Source organism: Oncorhynchus tshawytscha, linkage group LG30 (genome assembly GCF_018296145.1).
Source record: "Oncorhynchus tshawytscha isolate Ot180627B linkage group LG30, Otsh_v2.0, whole genome shotgun sequence".
NCBI classification, from domain to species: Eukaryota; Metazoa; Chordata; class Actinopteri; order Salmoniformes; family Salmonidae; genus Oncorhynchus; species Oncorhynchus tshawytscha.
The window spans coordinates 47,444,568-47,466,214 of record NC_056458.1 but is presented as its reverse complement, the minus strand read 5'-3'; the positions used below and the strand labels follow the sequence as shown (position 1 = coordinate 47,466,214).

Below are 21,647 nucleotides of genomic sequence, written 5' to 3'. Positions count from 1 at the left end.
GTATGTTGTGCAAACATTTGCAATGAGATTTAAGAGTTGACTTAAGTAATGCACTAATTGTAACCCCCCCCCCCAGAGATATTACAATTGTGAGTAGAAAATACAGAAGTTTCTCTATCCTCTGGATTTGTTGCTCAGCAAAACAGCAGCCCCACCTTAGCTTTTTGATGAGGCTGGAAACCCTCAAATTCATAGACAGCTCTCGGACTGAGTCCATGATATTCACAGGATCGTTTTGAAAATGTATTTAAAAGCCTTATGTATTTATGTTCAAGCCGCTTGTAAATAATGGAGAAATAAAACCGTACATCATCGTCTAAATAGAAGATCTCAAGTTATACAACTACAAGCCACACTAAAACATCACACTAACATGGGGCGTTTCTAGGATTTGACGGCATTGGGTCCTTAGCAAGTAAATGTTCGCCCTGCAAGAAAAAAATCAAAATTCAGCAGCTAAATGCAATGAATTTGGTGCACTTTGAGATGACCATTGATATTTCAGGTAACTTGCACCTGTCGTGTCTTTGGCTCTGCCGGATTAAGTGATATGACTTGCTATTCTATAAAATCCTTTCTCTGTAATTAATATTACCTGATTGAGCTCATGTAAATGTAATTAACTAGAGAGTCGGGGTACCACAAAATAATATTTATAGAGCTGTTATCTTCTGAATAAACTCTTAAAGAACTAGTAATATTTGACATCAATAGCAGTCAATATTAATCGTCACCTTAATTCAGTCTCATCTTAAAGTTGTAAATTCTTGGTTATCTTCACGAACCCTGGCTAACAAGTTGAATCAGCAATACAAAATTGGGTTTAATTATTTATTTACTAAATACCTAACTAATCACACAGAATGAATTATACCTTGATGACAAATTACGTCATAAAGTGGACAGAACAGATTTGACAGCTGGTTACACAAAAGAAAAGGGTCTGGGTTTGAGTGAAGTAGCGGGAAGATTGAGGGACAAAGGGAGAAGCTGTGCTGTCGTAAATACAGTATCTTATGCATTCTAAATTACCACCCATTTGGAAAAGGAAAATGCAATAAATATTTACTCTGAGCTGCGCTTCGGTAGGTTGGTGGTAGATGGAAGGCCGTGTTGCCAAACCGAGTCCTTTGAAGAATGTCTCTGGTGGTCAATTGGATACGTTGTAGTAACGTAGTTGTGTGGTAGACAGAATACTCCGTCTGTTCTTTCCTAGCCTACGTTTGCAGCTGCTGTTGCTAACTCAACAGCTAGGAGGTTTCACTTCTGTAGTGAATACTTCTAAGTTCATACTATTCGCAACCAAGGCTCATGCTGAGGTTGGCTTCGTTCTGTAGTTATTATCTGAACAATTCTGACATCAGACCGTCTTCCTCACATCCTCGGAACAGATAGTTATTTGCACTTTTAACGTAGAGGCTGCAGACCTCACGTACTTGGAACAGGAGGTTACATTTTCATCAAGGCTTTATATAGTGGAGCGAGAAGGGTGTGTTTGAAAAGTTTTATAACCCATGTCTCTTCACAGGGGCGGGCCACTGATTGAGCAGAGCCCTAACCTTATGAAAACCCAAATCTCTCATTTGGAAGATAAAATTACATTTAATCTCTTCACCAATAATTTTATATTCAAACATTTAAATTGAACAACAATTCCATGTGAATCCGATAACTACAATGTGCAGACTTTCCACTGTAGAGTTTGTCATCTTATTATTGATGAGAATGTCTCAGATGACAAGCGAACTGACATCATATTCATTAAGTACCACCGCATATGTTCAATTGGTCGGATTACCAGAATATAGTTCATTTCTCCCCACCTTCTGATGTTCCCAGAATCTCTATGTTAACCAAGGGGTTTTCTAATGTCACATTAGTAGGGTAGAGAGAGGAAAAATGGGGAAAGAGGTATTTATGACTGTCATAAACCTACACCCAGGCCAACGTCATGACACACCTTAGACAAAGTAGCTAAATTAATAAATAGAGTAAAAATGTCATTTGAAATTTCACCAATTTAATAATGGGCAGTTCTTAAAAAAATAGTTACATAGCCTATATGGAAGTAACAGACATGAGCCAAGCATGTTTACCTGTTTCTATACTTGAATTATATATGTTAAGACCCGATTCATTTTGTCAGTTCTACTACAACAATGCTCATTTTAAAAAGTATTAAATATGTTCAAGTTCAGGTTCATCCCACAGGGGGCTCTGTGTCACTGTCTACAGAAATTAAACCCATCAAATACACTCGCCGAAAATAAACGCTTTTCCTAATATCAACATCCTTAGTTTGCCCATTCACTAAATATACTGTTAAATAACAGACTCACACCCAATACCTTTAGGATACTGAAACTTAACACTAGCTTATTAGCATTAGCCTACCCTTATGCTGATGGAGACTAGTTAGCTACCAACAACCCTGCAGCTAACTCTGCTGCTGCACTGACTTTATGGCTGTTCTACCCTCTCCACCTCATTCACTACTCAACCTGATCGCTTTTTGACTCTCTTTCAGAAGAAATTCTGAACAGCCACATTTTCTGTGCTATGTTGAGACATTTTACTGAGTGATGGGATTAACTAACCGGTGATGTAGGGGTGGGGACAAGGGATGGGAGCGGTCCACTGTTGTTATATCTCTGCCAATCACAGCAGACTGAGTCACATCAGGGGCTTCTTGCTACTACCTAGCAGATATAGTGATTGTTTATTTTAGTCATTAAAATGTGCATAGCACAACTGATGTGTGGTTATGGAAACTCATACCAGACTGCAATGTAAAAAATACCTTCAAAATGGTCGAGGCTGGACCACTAACATTCAGGGCTGAAGCCCCGGAAGCCCAGACCTAATGACGCCACTGGCTAACATACTGGGTATGGATACATGTTTATAGAAAACATGCCTTGCATTGAATGCCAGCCTATAAGGGAGTTGAATGTAAATACTGATTGGAAATAAATCCTGAATAAACTGTTTGAAAAAGCATTTGGCGACAGCAGCCAGGTAAACATAACCAAAGATTACTAACAGGGTTATTAAACCAATAAGTCATGTGTGAACTATCCCTTTAAGCACATCATTTGGGGAAAATAAAACAGGCAGCGCAATTGTGGATATTACAAGTTTACAATGATTTTGTGCTTTGTCCAATAATTCGTTTTGTGTATAAATTAAACGTTTTATGCCTGTCTCTTAATATTTGCATAAATTTTTCTGATCTCCTTTTTACATTTGCTTTTTTCCGCTTCACTCATCCTTTCATCTTTCTCTCGCTGTCTATTGGGGTCCATTAATTTCAGTATTTTCTTCTCCAGTCGCTGCCTACGTTTTTCTTCCATCTTTAGTTCTGTTTCCATTCTCACGTTCTTAGCAAGGAGCTGCCAGTCATCCTCTTCAGTCCTCTTTTCCTTCTCCGCTTTCTGTTTATCAGTTCTGGCTTGATCGCCTTATCTGTCGCGGTCTCTCTCTGCCTTATCCACTCGTTATTTAAATTATTTTATTCCTCCACCCATTCTCTTGTAGGTCTGACTTGCTTAGAGATTAGATATGAAAATAGCCCAAAACAGACAGTGAATGCTACAGTAATATTGTACCGTTTCCTGAAATAAATGTGTGCCTGCTTCACAATTTGTTTTTGACAAATGTGTGCTCTTAGGCTCAGTAAAAGCTATTGAGGCATTAGTGATCAAAAACACATCTCAACTCTGACCCATCAGCATGACTTAACAGGATGGTCAAACAAGGCTAACTTTTTCATGTTACTTTAATAACGTAATACAATATAACTGCCACCAGCCTCAGTTTCTAATCTAGAAACCCTGAATAAAAATGTGTAAATAATTTGTTCATAATTGACTTGCCTAGTTAGTGTCAATGAAATAGAAAATGTTGGTTTGTGAAAATCTATTTTCTCATCTGTCTGTTCAAGTGAAATGGTGCTTGGAGTGTAAAGTAGTAGTCATGCTGTCTTCCTCTGAATCTCTTTCCATGTCGGTGAAGGTGTAAATACCACATGATAGAGTTCAAGTGCTTTAGAAGTCCCAATAATTATTCAGTACATCAAGCTACTTAGGCTTCAGTAAATTACCGCATAAAGCTTACTTCATCATTTTATGTTTAATTATTTTTACTGCATCAGGGATAGTGTACAGATTTTCCGGCTTTACAGCCTTCTTCAGTGTGTAGATACACGTTTATTTTAATTCAAAACATTTGTAAAGTAACAGCAGCGGGTGCTTCTAGTCAGCGTTGCTGCTCATCTGCCCTTCTGGGATGTGGCTTTTCTGGTCTACCTGTATACAAATATAGAATTATAGGTTTTGCGGAGCGGAGCGGGCACCTCACATAGCCCACCACAAAGGACGTCAGTCAAAGCCATGCATACTGTACATGTGTTAGGCCAACTCAAACTAACTCAAAATGCAAAGTCTGAAATGAACAGCGTTCTTGTATAACAGGGAGGACTGGCTTTGCGTCGGGATCGAACAAGTTCATCCACCACGTAGAGGTGACTCACAACAATTTAAGGGACAGTAGCCTACCTTAAGTCAACGAAGCTTGCCGATGGATGTCAACCAGACAGAAATCACAAGTAGATGTTCAAAATAGAAGCCAAGTACAGCACATACTTCAGAATGTATGGGATGTTTCTCTACCCAGATGTAGACTGGTGTCTGACAACCTGTTTTATAGACTAAATCACAGAGTTTCTAAACCCAGAGGCGCAGCATAGCTCGATTTCCAGGAACGGTTGTGAAATAGACTAAACAGAACATGCCGGGGTTTGGAGCTTGAGAAGTCAATGAGAGAAGTGAAAATATCTACCTCAGTTGTTAATTTTCTCGAAACCAAAAGACAAAACCTAGATTCGAGCTAGTTTCCTAAGTAGTTGAACATGTTACTACGCCAACCTCGTGAAAGTGATAAACTGACACGTTTTAATTTTCGTCAAAAACACGTTTATATCGAAAGACTGCCGTTGATTTGAATGCCTGTACATGCGCAATTCGGCGCAAGATGACCCGATGACTTGCTTCTACGCATGAGTTTTGCTAATCGGGGATTTGAATTGGAGAATCATTTTTAGCTCATCTTCATAGTGTACTGTCTTTGACCAAATCTCTCTTTCTTGTAATACATGTGACCACCCCACCCCGACACTCTTCTTGGAAATCACATGACTAAATGTATGCATCTGGCTGCAGTCCGAATTCAAAGGATGCATTCCAAACATGTAAAAACACACCCTCTCCCCTCAAATTAAAGTGGACACATCAAATCTATTTGTCACATACACGTGTTTAGCATTTGCTATTGCGGGTGTAGAGAAATGGGTTGTTTTTACACGGTCAGCCATAGTAGTACAGCGCCCCTGAAGCAAATGAGGGTTAAGTGCCTTGCTCAAGGGCACATCGACTGATTTTCACCTTGTCGGCTCGGGTAATCAAACCAGCAACTGTTCGGTTACTGGCCCAATGGTCTTACCGCTAGGCTACCTGCCGCCCTGATGACATATCATGACATATGATGAGTTGACACTTGCAGGGCAATGGGCGAGGGAAGAAGGAATACATTTTAAATGGACCCCGCCCTTGCCCAGAAATGTGTTCGTCCCACGGTTGTGTTTTCAGTCATCATGGAACCACCGGTAGCTGTTGTCTGTGATTTATATGCGACACAGTGAATTTTGATTTCATTTCATATCTTGGCTGAAGAAAACACATCTGCAGACATAGAATGCTAGACATCGGAGGATATCAGGTAAATCGAAAACTACAATGTATAACAGTGATGCCAGGTCAAATTGTATCCTCTAGTGAACGTTTCCAAAAGCTAACCAAACAAAAACATTACTTTTACGATATGCCCTTGTGCTGTCATGTGCATTAGTAGCACAATTTCTAACTTATTTACATTAATTTTTACTTATGTTGACCTCTCCATATTGATGTTGGTTTTCCGCTTTGGCAGACTTTTCTTAGGGGATGTATAATCATCACAAATTTAATTATGGGACATTTCAGGCCACGGAGTGAACAGAATTGTACGCTCACAAACTCGATCACAAACGAGGGTTGAGGGGCTAAATTTGCCAACTTCCCTTGTTTGACTAATCGTTTGGACCGACAGCAAAGATGGCTACAGGGATTCCCCCAAGGACATAAGGTGAGGGTAAGTGGAGGAGGGTGTGTCTTTTATGTGTTTCCCCTCAGCCCCAAACCCTCAGCTCTTGAATGACACATCGATGGCTCTGAAATAACTTAATTTGACTCTGTGTAAACTGGAAACCACATATCCTGAGGCCGCATTCATTGTAGCTGGGGATTTTAACAAGGCTAATCTGAAAACAAGACTCCCTAAATTCCATCAGCATATCGATTGTGCAACCAGGGCTGGTGAAACCCTCGATCATTGCTATTCTAAGTTCCGCGACGCATATAAGGCCCTGCCCCGCTCTCCTTTCGGAAAAGCTGACCACGACTCCATTTTGTTGATCCCTGCCTACAGACAGAAACTAAAACAAGAAGCTCCCGCGCTGAGGTCTGTTCAACGCTGGTCCGACCAATCTGATTCCACACTCCAAGACTGCTTCCATCACGTGGACTGGGATATGTTTCGTATTGCGTCAGACAACAACATTGACGAATACGCTGATTCGGTGAGCGAGTTCATTAGAACTGCGTTGAAGATGTCGTTCCCATAGCAACGATTAAAACATTCCCAAACAAGAAACCGTGGATTGATGGTGGATTGATGGCAGCATTCCTGTGAAACTGAAAGCCCGAACCACTGCTTTTAATCAGGGCAAGGTGACCGGAAACATGACCGAATACAAACAGTGTAACTATTCCCTCCACAAGGCAATCAAACAAGCTAAGCGTCAGTATAGAGACAAAGTAGAATCTCAATTCAACGGCTCAGACACAAGAGGTCTGTGGCAGGGTCTACAGTCAATCATGGATTACAAAAAGAAAACCAGCCCGGTCACAGACCAGGATGTCTTGCTCCCAGGCAGATTAAATAACTTTTTTGCCCGCTTTGAGGACAATACAGTGCCACTGACACGGCCCGCAACTAAAACATGCGGACTCTCCTTCACTGCAGCCGAAGTGAGGAAAACATTTAAACGTGTCAACCCTCGCAAGGCTGCAGGCCCAGACGGCATCCCCAGACGCGCCCTCAGGGCATGCGCAGACCAGTTGGCTGGTGTGTTTACGGACATATTCAATCAATCCCTATCCCAGTCTGTTGTTCCCACATGCTTCAAGAGGGCCACCATTGTTCCTGTTCCCAAGAAAGCTAAGGTAACTGAGCTAAACGACTACCGCCCCGTAGCACTCACTTCCGTCATCATGAAGTGCTTTGAGAGACTAGTCAAGGACCATATCACCTCCACCCTACCTGACACCCTAGACCCACTCCAATTTGCTTACCGCCCAAATAGGTCCACAGACGATGCAATCTCAACCACACTGCACGCTGCCCTAACCCATCTGGACAAGAGGAATACCTATGTGAGAATGCTGTTCATCGACTACAGCTCGGCATCTAACACCATTAGTGCCCTCCAAGCTTGTCATCAAGCTCGAGACCCTGGGTCTCGACCCCGACCTGTGCAACTGGGTACTGGACTTCCTGACGGGCCGCCCCCAGGTGGTGAGGGTAGGCAACAACATTTCCACCCCGCTGATCCTCAACACTGGGGCCCCACAAGGGTGTGTTCTGAGCTCTCTCCTGTACTCCCTGTTCACCCACGACTGCGTGGCCATGCACGCCTCCAACTCAATCATCAAGTTTGCGGACGACACAACAGTGGTAGGCTTGATTACCAACAACGACTAGACGGCCTACAGGGAGGAGGTGAGGGCCCTCGGAGTGTGGTGTCAGGAAAATAACCTCACACTCAACGTCAACAAAACTAAGGAGATGATTGTGGACTTCAGGAAACAGCAGAGGGAACACCCCCCTATCCACATTGATGGAACAGTAGTGGAGAGGGTAGTAAGTTTTAAGTTCCTCGGCGTACACATCACTGACAAACTGAATTGGTCCACCCACACAGACAGCATCGTGAAGAAGGCGCAGCAGCGCCTCTTCAACCTCAGGAGGCTGAAGAAATTCAGCTTGTCACCAAAAGCACTCACAAACTTCTACAGATGCACAGAGCATCGAGCATCTGTCGGGCTGCATCATCGCCTGGTACGGCAACTGCTCCGCCCACAACCGTAAGGAGCTCCAGAGGGTAGTGAGGTCTGCACAACGCATCACCGGGGGCAAACTACCTGCCCTCCAGGACCCCTACACCACCCGATGTCACAGGAAGGCCATAAAGATCATTAAGGACAACAACCACCCGAGCCACTGCCTGTTCACCCCGCTATCATCCAGAAGGCGAGGTCAGTACAGGTGCATCAAAGCTGGGACCGAGAGACTGAAAAACAGCTTCTATCTCAAGGCCATCAGACTGTTAAACAGCCACCACTAACATTGTGTGGCTACTGCCAACACACTGTCAATGACACTGACTCTACTCCAGCCACTTTAATAATGGGAATTGATGGGAAATGATGTAAAATATATCACTAGCCACTTTAAACAATGCTACCTAATATAATGTTTGCATACCCTACATTATTCATCTCATATGTATATACTGTACTCTATATCATCTACTGCATCTTTATGTAATACATGTATCACTAGCCACTTTAACTATGCCACTTTGTTTACATACTCATCTCATATGTATATACTGTACTCTATATCATCTACTGCATCTTTATGTAATACATGTATCACTAGCCACTTTAACTATGCCACTTTGTTTACATACTCATCTCATATGTATATACTGCACTCAATACCATCTACTGTATCTTGCCTATGCCACTCTGTACCATCACTCATTCATATATCTTTATGTACATATTCTTTATCCCCTTACACTTGTGTCTATAAGGTAGTAGTTTTGGAATTGTTAGCTAGATTACTTGTTGGTTATTACTGCATTGTCGGAACTAGAAGCACAAGCATTTCGCTACACTCGCATTAACATCTGCTAACCATGTGTATGTGACAAATAAAATTTGATTTGATTTGACCGTGTAAAAACAACCCATTTCTCTACACCCGCAATAGCAAATGCTAAACACGTGTATGTGACAAATTAGATTTGATGTGTCCACTTAATTTGAGGGGAGAGGGTGTTTTTTACGTGTTTGGAATGCATCCTTTGAATTCACGTGTATGTGACAAATAGATTTGATGTGTCCCCTTAATTTGAGGGGAGAGGGTGTTTTTTACGTGTTTGGAATGCATCCTTTGAATTCGGACTGCAGCCAGATGCATACATTTAGTCATGTGATTTCCAAGAAGAGTGTCGGGGTGGGGTGGTCACATGTATTACAAGAAAGAGAGATTTGGTCAAAGACAGTACACTATGAAGATGAGCTAAAAATGATTCTCCAATTCAAATCCCCGATTACACTTGTTGACGATGTCATGGCGACGTTGGCAAGCAAAACTCATGCGTAGAAGCAAGTCATCGGGTCTAATGGTCATCTTGCGCCGAACTGCGCATGTGCTGGCAGTGTTCTGTTTAGTCTATTTCACAACCGTTCCTGGAAATCTTGCGATGCTGCGCCTCTGGGTTTAGAAACTCTGTGATTTAGTCTATAAAACAGGTTGTCAGACACCAGTCTACATCTGGGTAGAGAAACATCCCATACATTCTGAAATATGTGCTGTACTTGGCGTCTACTCTGAACATCTACTTGTGATTTCTGTCTGGTTGACAGCCATCGGCAAACTTCGATGACTTAAGGTAGGCTACTGTCCCTTATTTCAACGATAGACCGAAATTGTTGCTTAGCAAAAACCTTTACTGTCCAATCATTAAAGCTACAATCCGCATTTGGTGAAACTGGCACGTCCGTTTGGGATATTTCAACAAAGAAGACGTTACTTCAAAGGAAGAACACCTTTCTTCCATCGGACACAATCGCATCAAATATTCGCACTGCTGGTCGCTCCTCTCTTCCGTTTCATCACTGAAACAATATCAGAGGCGCTGGCGCTGTTTCACCAAATGTAGATTCTAACTTTAATTGATCTTTGAGAAAAAACATTGTCCGTTCCTCCACTTATTGTGGTCCACAGCTGAGGGATGAGTCTAGGGAAATGTAATCCCTCTCAAATTCTAAAGTGCTCTAGATGCCAGGACTGACCGTCCATGATATCTGCATTATAGTTTTAACCATCTTTTGAATCTATACATTGCTTTACTACATTTACAATTTTTTTTAACCTTTACAAACAATGGAGTAAAAATACGTGTCTTTTTCCCATTAGAACCCAAAATAAACAATCGTACTAAAGCTCATGACGTATTCATAAGTTATATTCTTCACATTGCTGCGTATACTGTGTCATCAATTTAAATGTGTATATATGAACCAAACCCCGACTCTATAGCTGTAATAATGTGGATGCTTTATTGAACAAAAGAGAACCATTTGGCTCTCCCAGAGGCTTGGCTGGTGCGTAAAACCCGCTGGTGTAATGGGTTCGCACTCTAGTTGTCGCATAAAGCTTCATTATTCGGTGTTTTTAATCATTTTCACTGCATCAGGGATAGCATAGCGCACACAGATGTATCATAACACATGAGATGGCCCACCACAAAGGACATCAGGCAAAGCCATTCATAAATATGTGGGGCCAACTCATAAACGATAAGGTCTGATATGGACAGTGTTCTTGTTTAACCGTCTAAATATGGCTTATGGGAAGGAGGTGAAGTATAATGCTTCGTTTACACCGTGTGGAGATACAACATTTAATTTCTATAGCCACATGGCTTCTCTTTTTGAGTAATTTGTTTTCAGTCACCTCTACATCTATCTATTAATTAATTGCGTTGCGTCGGATCGAAAAAGTTCATCGACGCAACGCAATTAGTTTATAGAACAATATCTATTAATTGTCTCACATCTGGCGAGGTGGTATCTCGACGTCTAATCGTGGATTGATGTTCTCCAAGATGTTCAAGGCGCGGGACACCTACTCATTCCAGGCTTTTTTTTTTTTTTTTTTTTTACTATTTTCTATATTGTAGAATAATAGTGACGACATCAACACTATGAAATAACACATATGGAATCATGTAGTAACCAAAAGTGTTAAACAAATCAAAATATATTTGATTCTTCAAAGTAGTTACAGTTTGTTCTGTTTTTGTTGAGGTGTATTAACAGGCTTCTGACAATCCTCTGTAGCATTGCAATAAATAGATTTGTCCGATCTCTTCTGACACAGAAAAATCCACACATTTTTATTCAGGATTCATCACTTGCGCTATGCACCTTTTTTAATGACTAAAATAAACAATCCAATATACTGTGCTTGGCAGTAGCAGGCACTGCAAGAAGCCCCTGGTGTGACTCAGTGTCTGCTGTGATTGGCTGAGATTTCACAACCCAGTGGACCGCTCCCGTCCCTTGACCCCACCCCTAGAGCACTGGTTAGATGTCAATGTCATCACTCAGTAAAACACCTCAACATAACGCAGCAAATATGGATATTCAGAATTTCTTCTGAAAGAGAGGCAAAAAGTGATCAGGTTGAGTAGTGAATGAGGTGGAGAGGCTAGAACAGCCAGAAAGTCAGTGCAGCAGCAGAGTTAGCTGCAGGGTTGTTGGTAGCTAACTAGTCTCCATCAGCATTTGGGTAGGCTAATGCCTTTGGTTTCATTCACACCTGGTTTTCATTTTCTTTAATTTCTGTGTGTATATTTACCTCTGTTTCCCACTGAGGTTTGTGCGGGATTGTTTTCATGTTGCTCATTGAGGTTTTCCTCAGTTCATTCACGTGTGTACAGAGTTGTTGTATAATTAAGGAGCGTTGTTTTTTCTCCTTCCGTGACTATTTGTTCCGATGTCTTGGGCGTTTTGTGGTATTGTACCTGACCCATTGGCCTATTAAAGACGCTACTTTGAACATCTCTGCTCTCCTGCGCGTGACTACCTTCACTAACCTCAAGTACAGTTTCACAACAGGATGACTCTAGAAGCTCGCCCATGGCAACGCAATAAAACACCTTAATAAAGGCCACTTTGGAGAATACTGTGGTAGCATGTGCATGCAAAAGACTGCTTACAACAATTAAACCTCTTCTGCAAAAGTACTTTTGCAACCAATGTAATAATAACACTTACGGCAGTACGGAATAATACTACATACGATAAACAATATGCAAAGAAGCATTGGTAACTCTAACTGTCACGACTCCGACCGAAGGACACTCCCCTTCCCGTTCGGGTGGCGCTCGGCGGTCGTCATCGCCGGCCTACTAGCTGCTACTGATTATTTCCTCCCCCTCCTTATGTGTTGATTGTGTGCACCTGTTTTGAGTTAGGTAGTAGGCTTTATTAGTCAGCCGGCCCGCAGGGTTCCTTGTGCGGGATTAATTATTGTGATCGTCTGTTTGGTGTACTTATGTGCACCTCTATTTGGGTTTTGTCTTTTCCCATTTTGTGGGTTTTCCCTGGACGGTTTAAGTCCCCCTGTTTGGGGCATTTGTTTGTTCAGTACGCCCTGTGTTTTTGTGAGGGTTGGCTTATGTTCAGCGTTTGTGTCAGTGCATTAAAATAGCACTCCCCTGAACTCTCTGCTTCCTGCGCCTGACTCCTCACCCACTACACTCAGACCGTTACACTAACGTTAAAGAATAGTAGCAGCAATGCGGTAGAACACAGAGGAAGAATATGATAGACAATGTTAGCTGTATGTTATTCTTCAATAACACAGGCCCCAAAGCAAATCAGGGGGAGAAAATAGATTTATTTGAGAAGGACAAATCATAGATGCTATGCTGAAATGTAGGTGTTCAATCTCTCTTGTCTTCAGTTTTTCTCCACAGAACAAAGGAACAGAATGCCATTCATAACCCCCCCACCCTAGCCTGGAGTTGACCAATCAGAAGTCCTTGCAGTACAACTGGGCCAATGGCCAAATAACAAGTATCCTGCTCCCGACTCAATGTACAGACCAATGAAAATGTGGCACACGTAGCTCTGAGTCCAGAACTGACATTGCACAGATTCTAAACAGCTGTTGAACTGAAAAACCAACTCCTATTGATCGTTACTTCTTGTCCTCTCATCCTCTGCGTTGTGTATTCATCTTCAAAATATTCTTATAACAATCAAACTCTCTCCTTGAGCGTTTCTTCTGGAGAGGATACCCTCTCTTCTGGAGAGGATCCCCTCTCTTCTGGAGAGGATCCCTGGCTTGATGAAGCTCCACAACACATTAAAACCTTGAACAGAAGACAGTTACTTAACTCCACACGGTTTAAACAAATAATTAGATTTCACCTTACTATACGCTACATTTTAGACTGTTATACAAGAACACTGTCCATATCCAACTTTGCATACAGAGTATGAGTTGGCCCCACATATTTATGAATGGCTTTGCCTGATGTCCTTGGTGGTAGGCCATCTCATGAATTAATATGATGTATTTAGGTGAGCGGACAACTGGGTCGGTTGATTTGTGAGTTGCCCTTCGTGCCTGCCCCCATGCCCTATAATTCTGTATTTCTTTGTGACTAACTTGTATACAGGTAGACCAGAAAAGCCACATCCCGAATTGGCAGATGAGCAGCAACCCTGATTAGAAGCACCTGCTGCTCAATGCTGTTTTGAATTCAAATAAAATTGTACCTAAACACTGAAGGCTGTAAAGAAACACAGAGGATGGTGGCAGTTATATTGTCTTAAGGTATTTAAGAAACATTAAAGTTAGCCTTGTTTGACCATCCTGTTTAGTCATGCTGGTGGATCACAAATACTTAATAGCTTCTACTGAGTCTAAGAACCCACGTGTATCAAAACAAAATGTAGTTGAAGCTGGAACACTTTCTTTGGGAAACAGTACCAAATATACAGTACAAAAAATACTGTTTCGAGAGCAAAAGCATTCACTGTCTGTTTTTTGGTTATTTTCATATCTCATCTCTAAGAAAGTCGGAGACCTACAAGATCAACAAGAGAATGGGTGGAGATTGGTCAAAAGATCGAGCGGATCAGGCAGAGAGAGACCGCGATCAAGCCAAAACTGATAAACAGAAAGCGGAGGAGGACAAACAGAACATGGAGAAGGAAAAGAAAAAGACAGAAGAGGATTACAGGCAGCTCTTTGCTGAGAAAGTGAGAATGGAAACAGAACAAAAGATGGAAGAAAAACAAAGACAGGAGCTTGAGAAGGAAACTCTAAAAGTAATAGAACACAATAGACAGCGAGAGAAAAATGAAAAGACAAGAATTCAGCTGGAAAATGCAAAAGGAGATCAAAAAACTGTATGAAATGTATCCACATATTAAGAGACAAATGCATAAACGGTTAAATGATCCACATAATGAATTATTGGACAAGGCACACAATCATTGTAAACCTTTAATATCCACAATTGCGCTGCCTGTTTTATTTTCCCCAAATGATGTTGTTAAAGGGATAGTTCACACAAATGACAGTGGTTTAATAACCCTGTTAGCCGTTTTTGTTTACCTGGCTGCTGCCACCAAATGCTTTTCAAACCAATGCCTGTCAATATCTGAGAATCCTCTGTAGCTTTGCAATAAAAAGATTCTATTGATGCCTTGTTGTCCGATCTCTTCTCTGACACGTCAAACCTGACACAGAAAAATGCAAACAGTTTATTCAGGATTTATTACATTCAGTATTTACATTCAACTCCCTTATAGGCCGGCTTTCAATGCAAGGCATGTTTTCTATAAAATGTACATGTATCCATACCCAGTATGTTAGCCAGTGGCGTCATTAGGTCTGGGCTTCCGGGGCTTCAGCCCTGGATATTAGTCCCCGACCCTTTTGATTGTATTTTTTACATTCCAGTCTGGTATGAGTTTCCATAACCACACATCAGTTGTGCTATGCACATTTTAATGACTAAAATAAACTATCCAATATACTTTGCTAGGCAGTAGCAGGAACTGCAAGAAGCCCCTGATGTGACTCAGTGTCTGCTGTGATTGGTCGAGATATAACAACACAGTGGACCGCTCCCGTCCCTTGACCCCACCCCTACAGCACTGGTTAGGTGTCAATCCCATCACTCAGTAAAACACCTCAACATAACACAACAAATATGGATATTCAGATTTTTTCCCGAAAGGCAAAAAAAAGTGATCAGGTTGAGTAGTGAATGAGGTGGAGAGGGTAGAACAGCCAGAAGGTCAGTGCAGCAGCAGAGTTAGCTGCAGGGTTGGTGGTAGCTAACTAGTCTCCATCAGCATAAGGGTAGGCTAATGCTAATAAGCTAGTGTTAAGTTTCAGTATCCTAAAGGTATTGGGTGTGAGTCTGAGTTATTTAACAGTATATTTAGTGAATGGGAAAGCTAAGGTTGTTGATAGAAGTCATGATATTAGGAAAAGTAGTTATTTCCAGCAAGTGTATTTGATGGGTTTAGTTTCTGTAGCTAGCTAGCTAGCTTCTGTAGCTAGCTGAGACCGAAGAGATGATTAACTGGTTCTGACTGAAGCACATATCTTCTGACAGTGACACAGTGCCCCCCTGTGGACGGAAGCTGAACTTTACTACAACATATTTAATCCTTTTCAAAATGAGCATTGTTGAGATGGTAGAACTGATTAAATGAATCATAGGTCTTATAACCTATATCATTATACAGGCAAACATGCTTGGCTCATGTTTGTTATTTCCATATAGGCTATGTAACTATTTCTAAAGATCCGGCCATTATTAAATTGGTGAAATTATTTAATTGTGCTTTCATTTTTTACTCTTTATTCATTTAGCTACTTCCTTTTTCTATTGTTGTTGCACTGCAGAGAGGTGAACCTGCAAGAAGGGGCAGGGCAGCCAGAAAGAGGGGGGAAAAGATGGCTAGTTTTGTGGTTATATTGTACAGGGAACAAAACATTAAATACATAGGCCTTTAAATGGTGTCCTCAAATGTTATTTAATGGTAGAACTGACGAGGTCTGTTAACTCAGTCCATTCCAAAAGTCCATTGTTCTTTGGCTCAAGTCTCTTATATTCATAACGCCTAGGGGGCTATGCAGCTTCTTATGTGTTGTGTTTGGAGTTGTGTTGCGCTGTTATGTGAAGGTATACCTACCAAAACGTTTGGCACGGGACCTTGGTTTGGTCCGCACTGTGAACCTGAATGAATACAAAATATATTACAATTAAATATTAAAACACTAGGCTATGCTTACACTGGGTTGTATGCCATTGTCCCGTGAGTAAAGCTGAAAAAACATTGTAGGTTATTCTGTTAACACAATTACAACCTATGCTCACGTTGTAATCAAAATTGGAATTTTAACTGGCGGATTTCAAATGAACTGGCAAATCACCTTCTGTGAGGCACAGCCGGGAACTCTAGATGGTGAGTGGTGGGCTCGATAAACCAGAATTGGAGGATCCTCCATTGTTTAAATCTCCAGTTTGGGAACATTTTGGTTTCGCAGTCGATGGTGGGATGAAGAAAGCACATGCAGACTCAATTAGCCTAGCTAGCTAGAAACAGCTAGCAGCACACGTAATCATCAATTTGGAGTGCAGCTGCACACGGCCAAGATCGAAATGTCTGTGGTAAATGTGTTGTTGACTTTGTATATCCCTATGGGGCTAGTTAGGGACCATAGGTAAATTATACAATATACAGTACATGGTAAAATATGTTAAAATTCCAATAGCTCCAAATGTCAATGACTTAACCTCTAACCAACTATAAATTTTATACATGCATATACAAATATTGAAAGCATTAATGAGAACTACAAGGTGTGCAACATGAAAATATTGTATAAATATGTTCTCCTTTACATTTACTATCCAAATTCAGGTTGCACATCAGCCAGCTGAAGCTAATTGGCAAACTAATTGGCTAACTCTTCCCACCTGTGAACACACACACACATGAAACCACACTCCGAAACTAACTCACAGTTGAATTCAGTCATGGCCGCTAGCATTTCTTAATGAACCAAATCTAAAACGAGACCAAATCAGGAAGGGCAGTCGCCTTTTAAATCTATCTGATGACGTGTTGTACCTCTTCCTTGCTAGCTTTCAGAGCCAAGGAGGAGGACAGATGAGAACAGCAGGCCAGTGGAGCACTTTGAACAGCAGCAACCAGGGGCAAATGGTAGGGAAGAGGAGGATTTACAGTTAAAGTTGGAAGTTTACATAGACCTTAGCCAAATACATTAAACATTTTTCACAATTCCTGACGTTTAATCCTAGTAAAAATTCCCTGTCTTAAGTCCGTTAGGATCACCACTTTATTTTAAGAAAGTGAAATGTCAGAATAACAGTAGAGAAAATTATATATTTCAGCTTTAATTTCTTTAATCACATTCCTAGTGTGTCAGAAGTTTACGTACACCCAATTAGTATTTGGTAGCATTACCTTTAAATTGTTGAACTTGGGTCAAACGTTTTGGGTAGCATTCCACAACCTTCCCACAATAGGTTGGGTGAATTTTGGCCCATTCCTCCTGACAGAGCTGGTGTAACTGAGTCAGGTTTGTAGGCCTCCTTGCTTGCATACGCTTTTTCAGTTCTGCCCACAAATGTTCTATAGGATTGAGGTCAGGGCTTTGTGATGGCCACTCCAATACCTTGACTTTGTTGTCCTTAAGCCATTTTGCCACAACTTTGGAAGTATGTTTGGGGTCATTGTCCATTTGGAAGACCCATTTGGGACCAAGCTTTAACTTCCTGACTGATGTCTTGAGATGTTGCCTCAATATATCCACATCATTTTCCTCCCTCATGGTGCCATCTATTTTGTGAAGTGCACCAGTCCCTCCGGCAGCAAAGCACCCCCACAACATGATGCTGCCACCCCCGTGCTTCACGGTTGGGATGGTGTTCTTCGGCTTGCAAGCCTCCCCTTTTTCCTCCAAACATAATTATGGTCATTATGGCCAAACGGTTCTATTTTTGTTTCATCAGACCAGAGGACATTTCTCTAAAAAGTACGATCTTTGTCCCCATGTGCAGTTGCAAACCGTAGTGGATATAGATCATTTTGTACCTGTTTCCTCCAGCATCTTCACAAGGTCCTTTGCTGTTCTGGGATTGATTTGCACTTTTCGAAACCAAAGTACGTAAATCTCAGACAGAACGCATCTCCTTCCTGAGCGGTATGACGGCTGCGTAGTCCCATGGTGTTTATACTTGCGTACTATTGTTTGTACAGGTGAACGTGGTACCTTCAGGCATTTGGAAATTGCTCCCAAGGATGAACCAGACTTGTGGAGGTCTACAATTTATTTTCTGAGGTATTGGCTGATTTTCTTTGGATTTTCCCATGATGTCAAGCAAAGAGGCACTGAGTTTGAAGGTAGGCCTTGCAATACATCTACAGGTATACCTCCAATTGACTCAAATTAGACTCACATCAAAAGACTCACATCATTTTCTGGAATTTTCCAAGCTGTTTGAAGGCACAGTCAACTTAGTGTATGTAAACTTCTGACCCCCTGGAATTGTGATACAGTGAATTATAAGTGAAATAAGCTTTCTGTAAACAATTGTTGGTAAAATGACTTGTGTCATGAAGAAAGTAGATGTCCTAACTGAGTTTGTTAAATAAGAAAGTTGTGAAGTGGTTGAAAAATGAGTTTTAATGACTCCAACCTAAGTGTATGTAAACTTCCTCTTCAACTGTAGGTGACCTAGACACAGGCCCAAAACAAGTTAAGCTACCTCAGTATCCCCTTGGACATTCTCGATTGCAAAACTGAAGAGACCCAGCAGACAAGACACAGAGATAGATGGCAACAGAAGAGTAGATGAGGCACAGAACACAGAGACAGCAACACAACAATAGGATATGATGCAGAGACACCAGAAGAGGAAAGACAAAGAGACTGTAACAAACAAGAACCTGAGACCGCAACAGACGAGGCAACAGACGAGGCAACAGAGAAAGTGACAGAGTAGATGGAGAGAGAACAGAGGTGGGTTGAGCACGCAGTAGTCTATCACTTCAAACGGCTCTATTCTAATTAGTGAAAGAGTTAAACATGGTTTACAAAGGATTTGCAGGTTAAAAAAAGCTTGAAATTACTATTAAAACAATCGTTTACTTTGACACTTTTTACAACCAGGACAGGATTAGAGAGGAGGGTAGACAAGAGAGACAGCAACAGACGACACAGAAAGTGATGGAGGTAGTATGTGTGCTCAGCCCTCTGCCTATTACCTAAAGCTGCTGTATGTGTTCTAATTATTACACTGCTTGGATACTGTGGGATCCTTTAATCAGTTTGGCTCATTGGGCAAGTTGGTCTGTTTGAAGTTGTTCAGGGGTTTTTGACAATACACTGTAGATCAAAAATGTAGACCTTACCGAGAAATGCTTACTTATGAACCCTTAACCAACAATGCAGAGTTTTAAAAAAGTAAGACAATTGCTAAATAAAAATTGTTTTCCAGACTAGAGACCCACAGTAGCTACTATAATTGAGTACTGGCAGTGTCTGCTGTGGCAGGTGGGAAGGTGCAAGTTAACTAAAATATCTATTTTTTCAGTTTGGTGCATTACTTAGGTCAACTCTTAAGGTGGATTGTTTTAAATAAGACTGCATTATGTCCACCAGAAACCCATCAACATGTACAGTGTCTTTATGTTTTGTTTCTGCAGTTCAAGGCTTTTTTCCAAAGAAATAAGTGCACCAAAGTTGATGGGCTCCAGAGACCTCTTCCTATTCAGAAAGAGCAACAACACTGGTGGACAAAGATGTCAGTGACTCAAATGTTTGCATAACATACTGTATCTGTGATATTTTACACACGCTGCATTGCCTGGGCAATGAGCAAAAAAACAAGTAATTTTGTTAACAGCCAAATGATCTGTTGAAAGGTTCTAATACCGGGGCTGCTGAAGTAACCCCACTTCTGATATGTTTTCAGAACACTGAGTCATGTCTGACTCGGAGACCATCGAGCTAGCCGCTCTGGGCCGACCCTTCCAGCTGGGGATGCTGTATGACTGTCGTAGAGATGTCCTCATTCCAGGTACAGGAAACTATTCCTCTTTGGTTTGGAGCTACTACTAGTGGATATCATTTTAGCTAAAAGTAAGCTATAGAGATTTGAAACAATTTGCTACCTTGTCTAAGAGACAAACTATCAGGAAGCCGGTGTGGAGAATGTCAAGCCTCCGAGGGCAGGCCATTCATTCCCCGAGAACGATGAGACCCGTTTGCTAGAAACTGAAGAGTCCGAGCCATGCACCCTCACTGATGATTACAAGCTATCTGGCTGGACAAGAACACGTGGTCGCACCAGGCCTAGCCACACCTCCAAACAATGCTGGAGAAGACCCGACTATCTTGAACCTGGACTCCCGGTTCCCGATGATAGCGGTGGTGCAGACAAAAAACATAGAAGATCCCGGTAAGTGGCCAACATATATGAATGGATCTTTACGGGATATGTTGGTGCAGGAGGAAAAGGAGGATTTCCCAAGAGATGAGGGTCAACAAACGTTTTTGGTGGCCCACTACAATAGGAGGATGGCTAATGGGGGAAGAGAGTGGAGAGACCAAGGCTCGTCTATTCCAAGCAAATCGATCCAGGCTTCTGTTTTTGCGGCAAACTTTTTTCACACGAGTGCAATCTGCGCTAGTCAGGAATGGAACCAGGGACTGGAAGAATTGTGCCACCTCAGCTTGCATGAAAAGTCACATGACCACCTAGATAGTTTCCAGAGATGGAAGGAGCTGGAGATCAGGCTGGTGTCCAAGCAAATTCAGATGATTTGATTTCAGGACCATGGACACCTACTGAGAGAACATCTGCTGCACCACATCAGAGGAAAGAGGCCGCTGTAGGCAGAGACAAAATAAATAAATGCTAAAACTGATGTTGGACAATCAAAATCGATATATAAATAAACTAAATTCGTTAAGGCTGGGTCATTGAAATAAGCTTTTATGACCCTCCTATTGTAGAAACGAGACAAGTGTGGGAGCAAAACTCATGACTATGATTACGTTTTGATTTATTAACAGCATCTAGGCTGTCCACTTTGAGGAGCTGAGACAGAATGGCTATATAAGGAATGGAACATATAGGACCAGGGCCCCGCTACCATTATAACCTATACAGCTGTCAGATGTGGGCGTTATTAACAAGCAAGAACTGAGATGGAAAGATAATAATGGAGAAAGGTTAAGGGAAGCTATTTTCATATAGAGGGAGTGGAACGAGGCCTGCCATGCATTTATGTAAGCACTTGTTTCTAAAGCTCAAATGATCTTACTCTCTCTTTTTTTTTTTACAGTTCTACAGTAATATTAAAATGTGTAATATCTTACATAAAACTGTTATTTTTTTATTGTAATTGGCACGACCACCTAGTTGTTACATGTGTGATAACAGATGGCATATTATTATTCAGAAACTCGGTTTCCTACTGTAGGTTGTTGGCTGCATAGTGACAGCAACATTGTAACTCTCCCATGCAGGGGTTAAAGGAACATTCCCTTATGCCTGGTAAAGGACTTCACCAAACGTTTTTATGGGCATAATCATAGAATTACATGTATAATTGGAGCCTATA

General features: G+C 41.5%; 1 protein-coding gene and 1 long non-coding RNA gene across 2 annotated transcripts in view; one reads left to right on the top strand and one right to left on the bottom strand.

The window, feature by feature from the left end:
- Nucleotides 1–4,112: 4,112 nt before the first annotated feature.
- On the bottom strand, nucleotides 4,113–5,038 carry LOC121841433. The gene is made up of 2 exons (XR_006080464.1): nucleotides 4,557–5,038; nucleotides 4,113–4,307 (listed from the first exon to the last, which is right to left on the bottom strand). It is a non-coding gene; the product is annotated as an uncharacterized LOC121841433 (long non-coding RNA).
- Nucleotides 5,039–9,399: 4,361 nt separating this feature from the next.
- LOC112228088 (stonustoxin subunit beta-like) overlaps nucleotides 9,400–21,647 on the top strand; it is a 16,355-nt gene continuing 4,107 nt past the window's right edge. Inside the window, exons 1-2 of the mRNA XM_042309159.1 lie at nucleotides 9,400–9,838; nucleotides 19,994–20,098. Of these exons, the coding sequence (XP_042165093.1) occupies nucleotides 20,005–20,098 (94 nt within the window). The 5' untranslated portion in view covers nucleotides 9,400–9,838; nucleotides 19,994–20,004. The remainder of the gene's footprint in view (nucleotides 9,839–19,993; nucleotides 20,099–21,647) is intronic.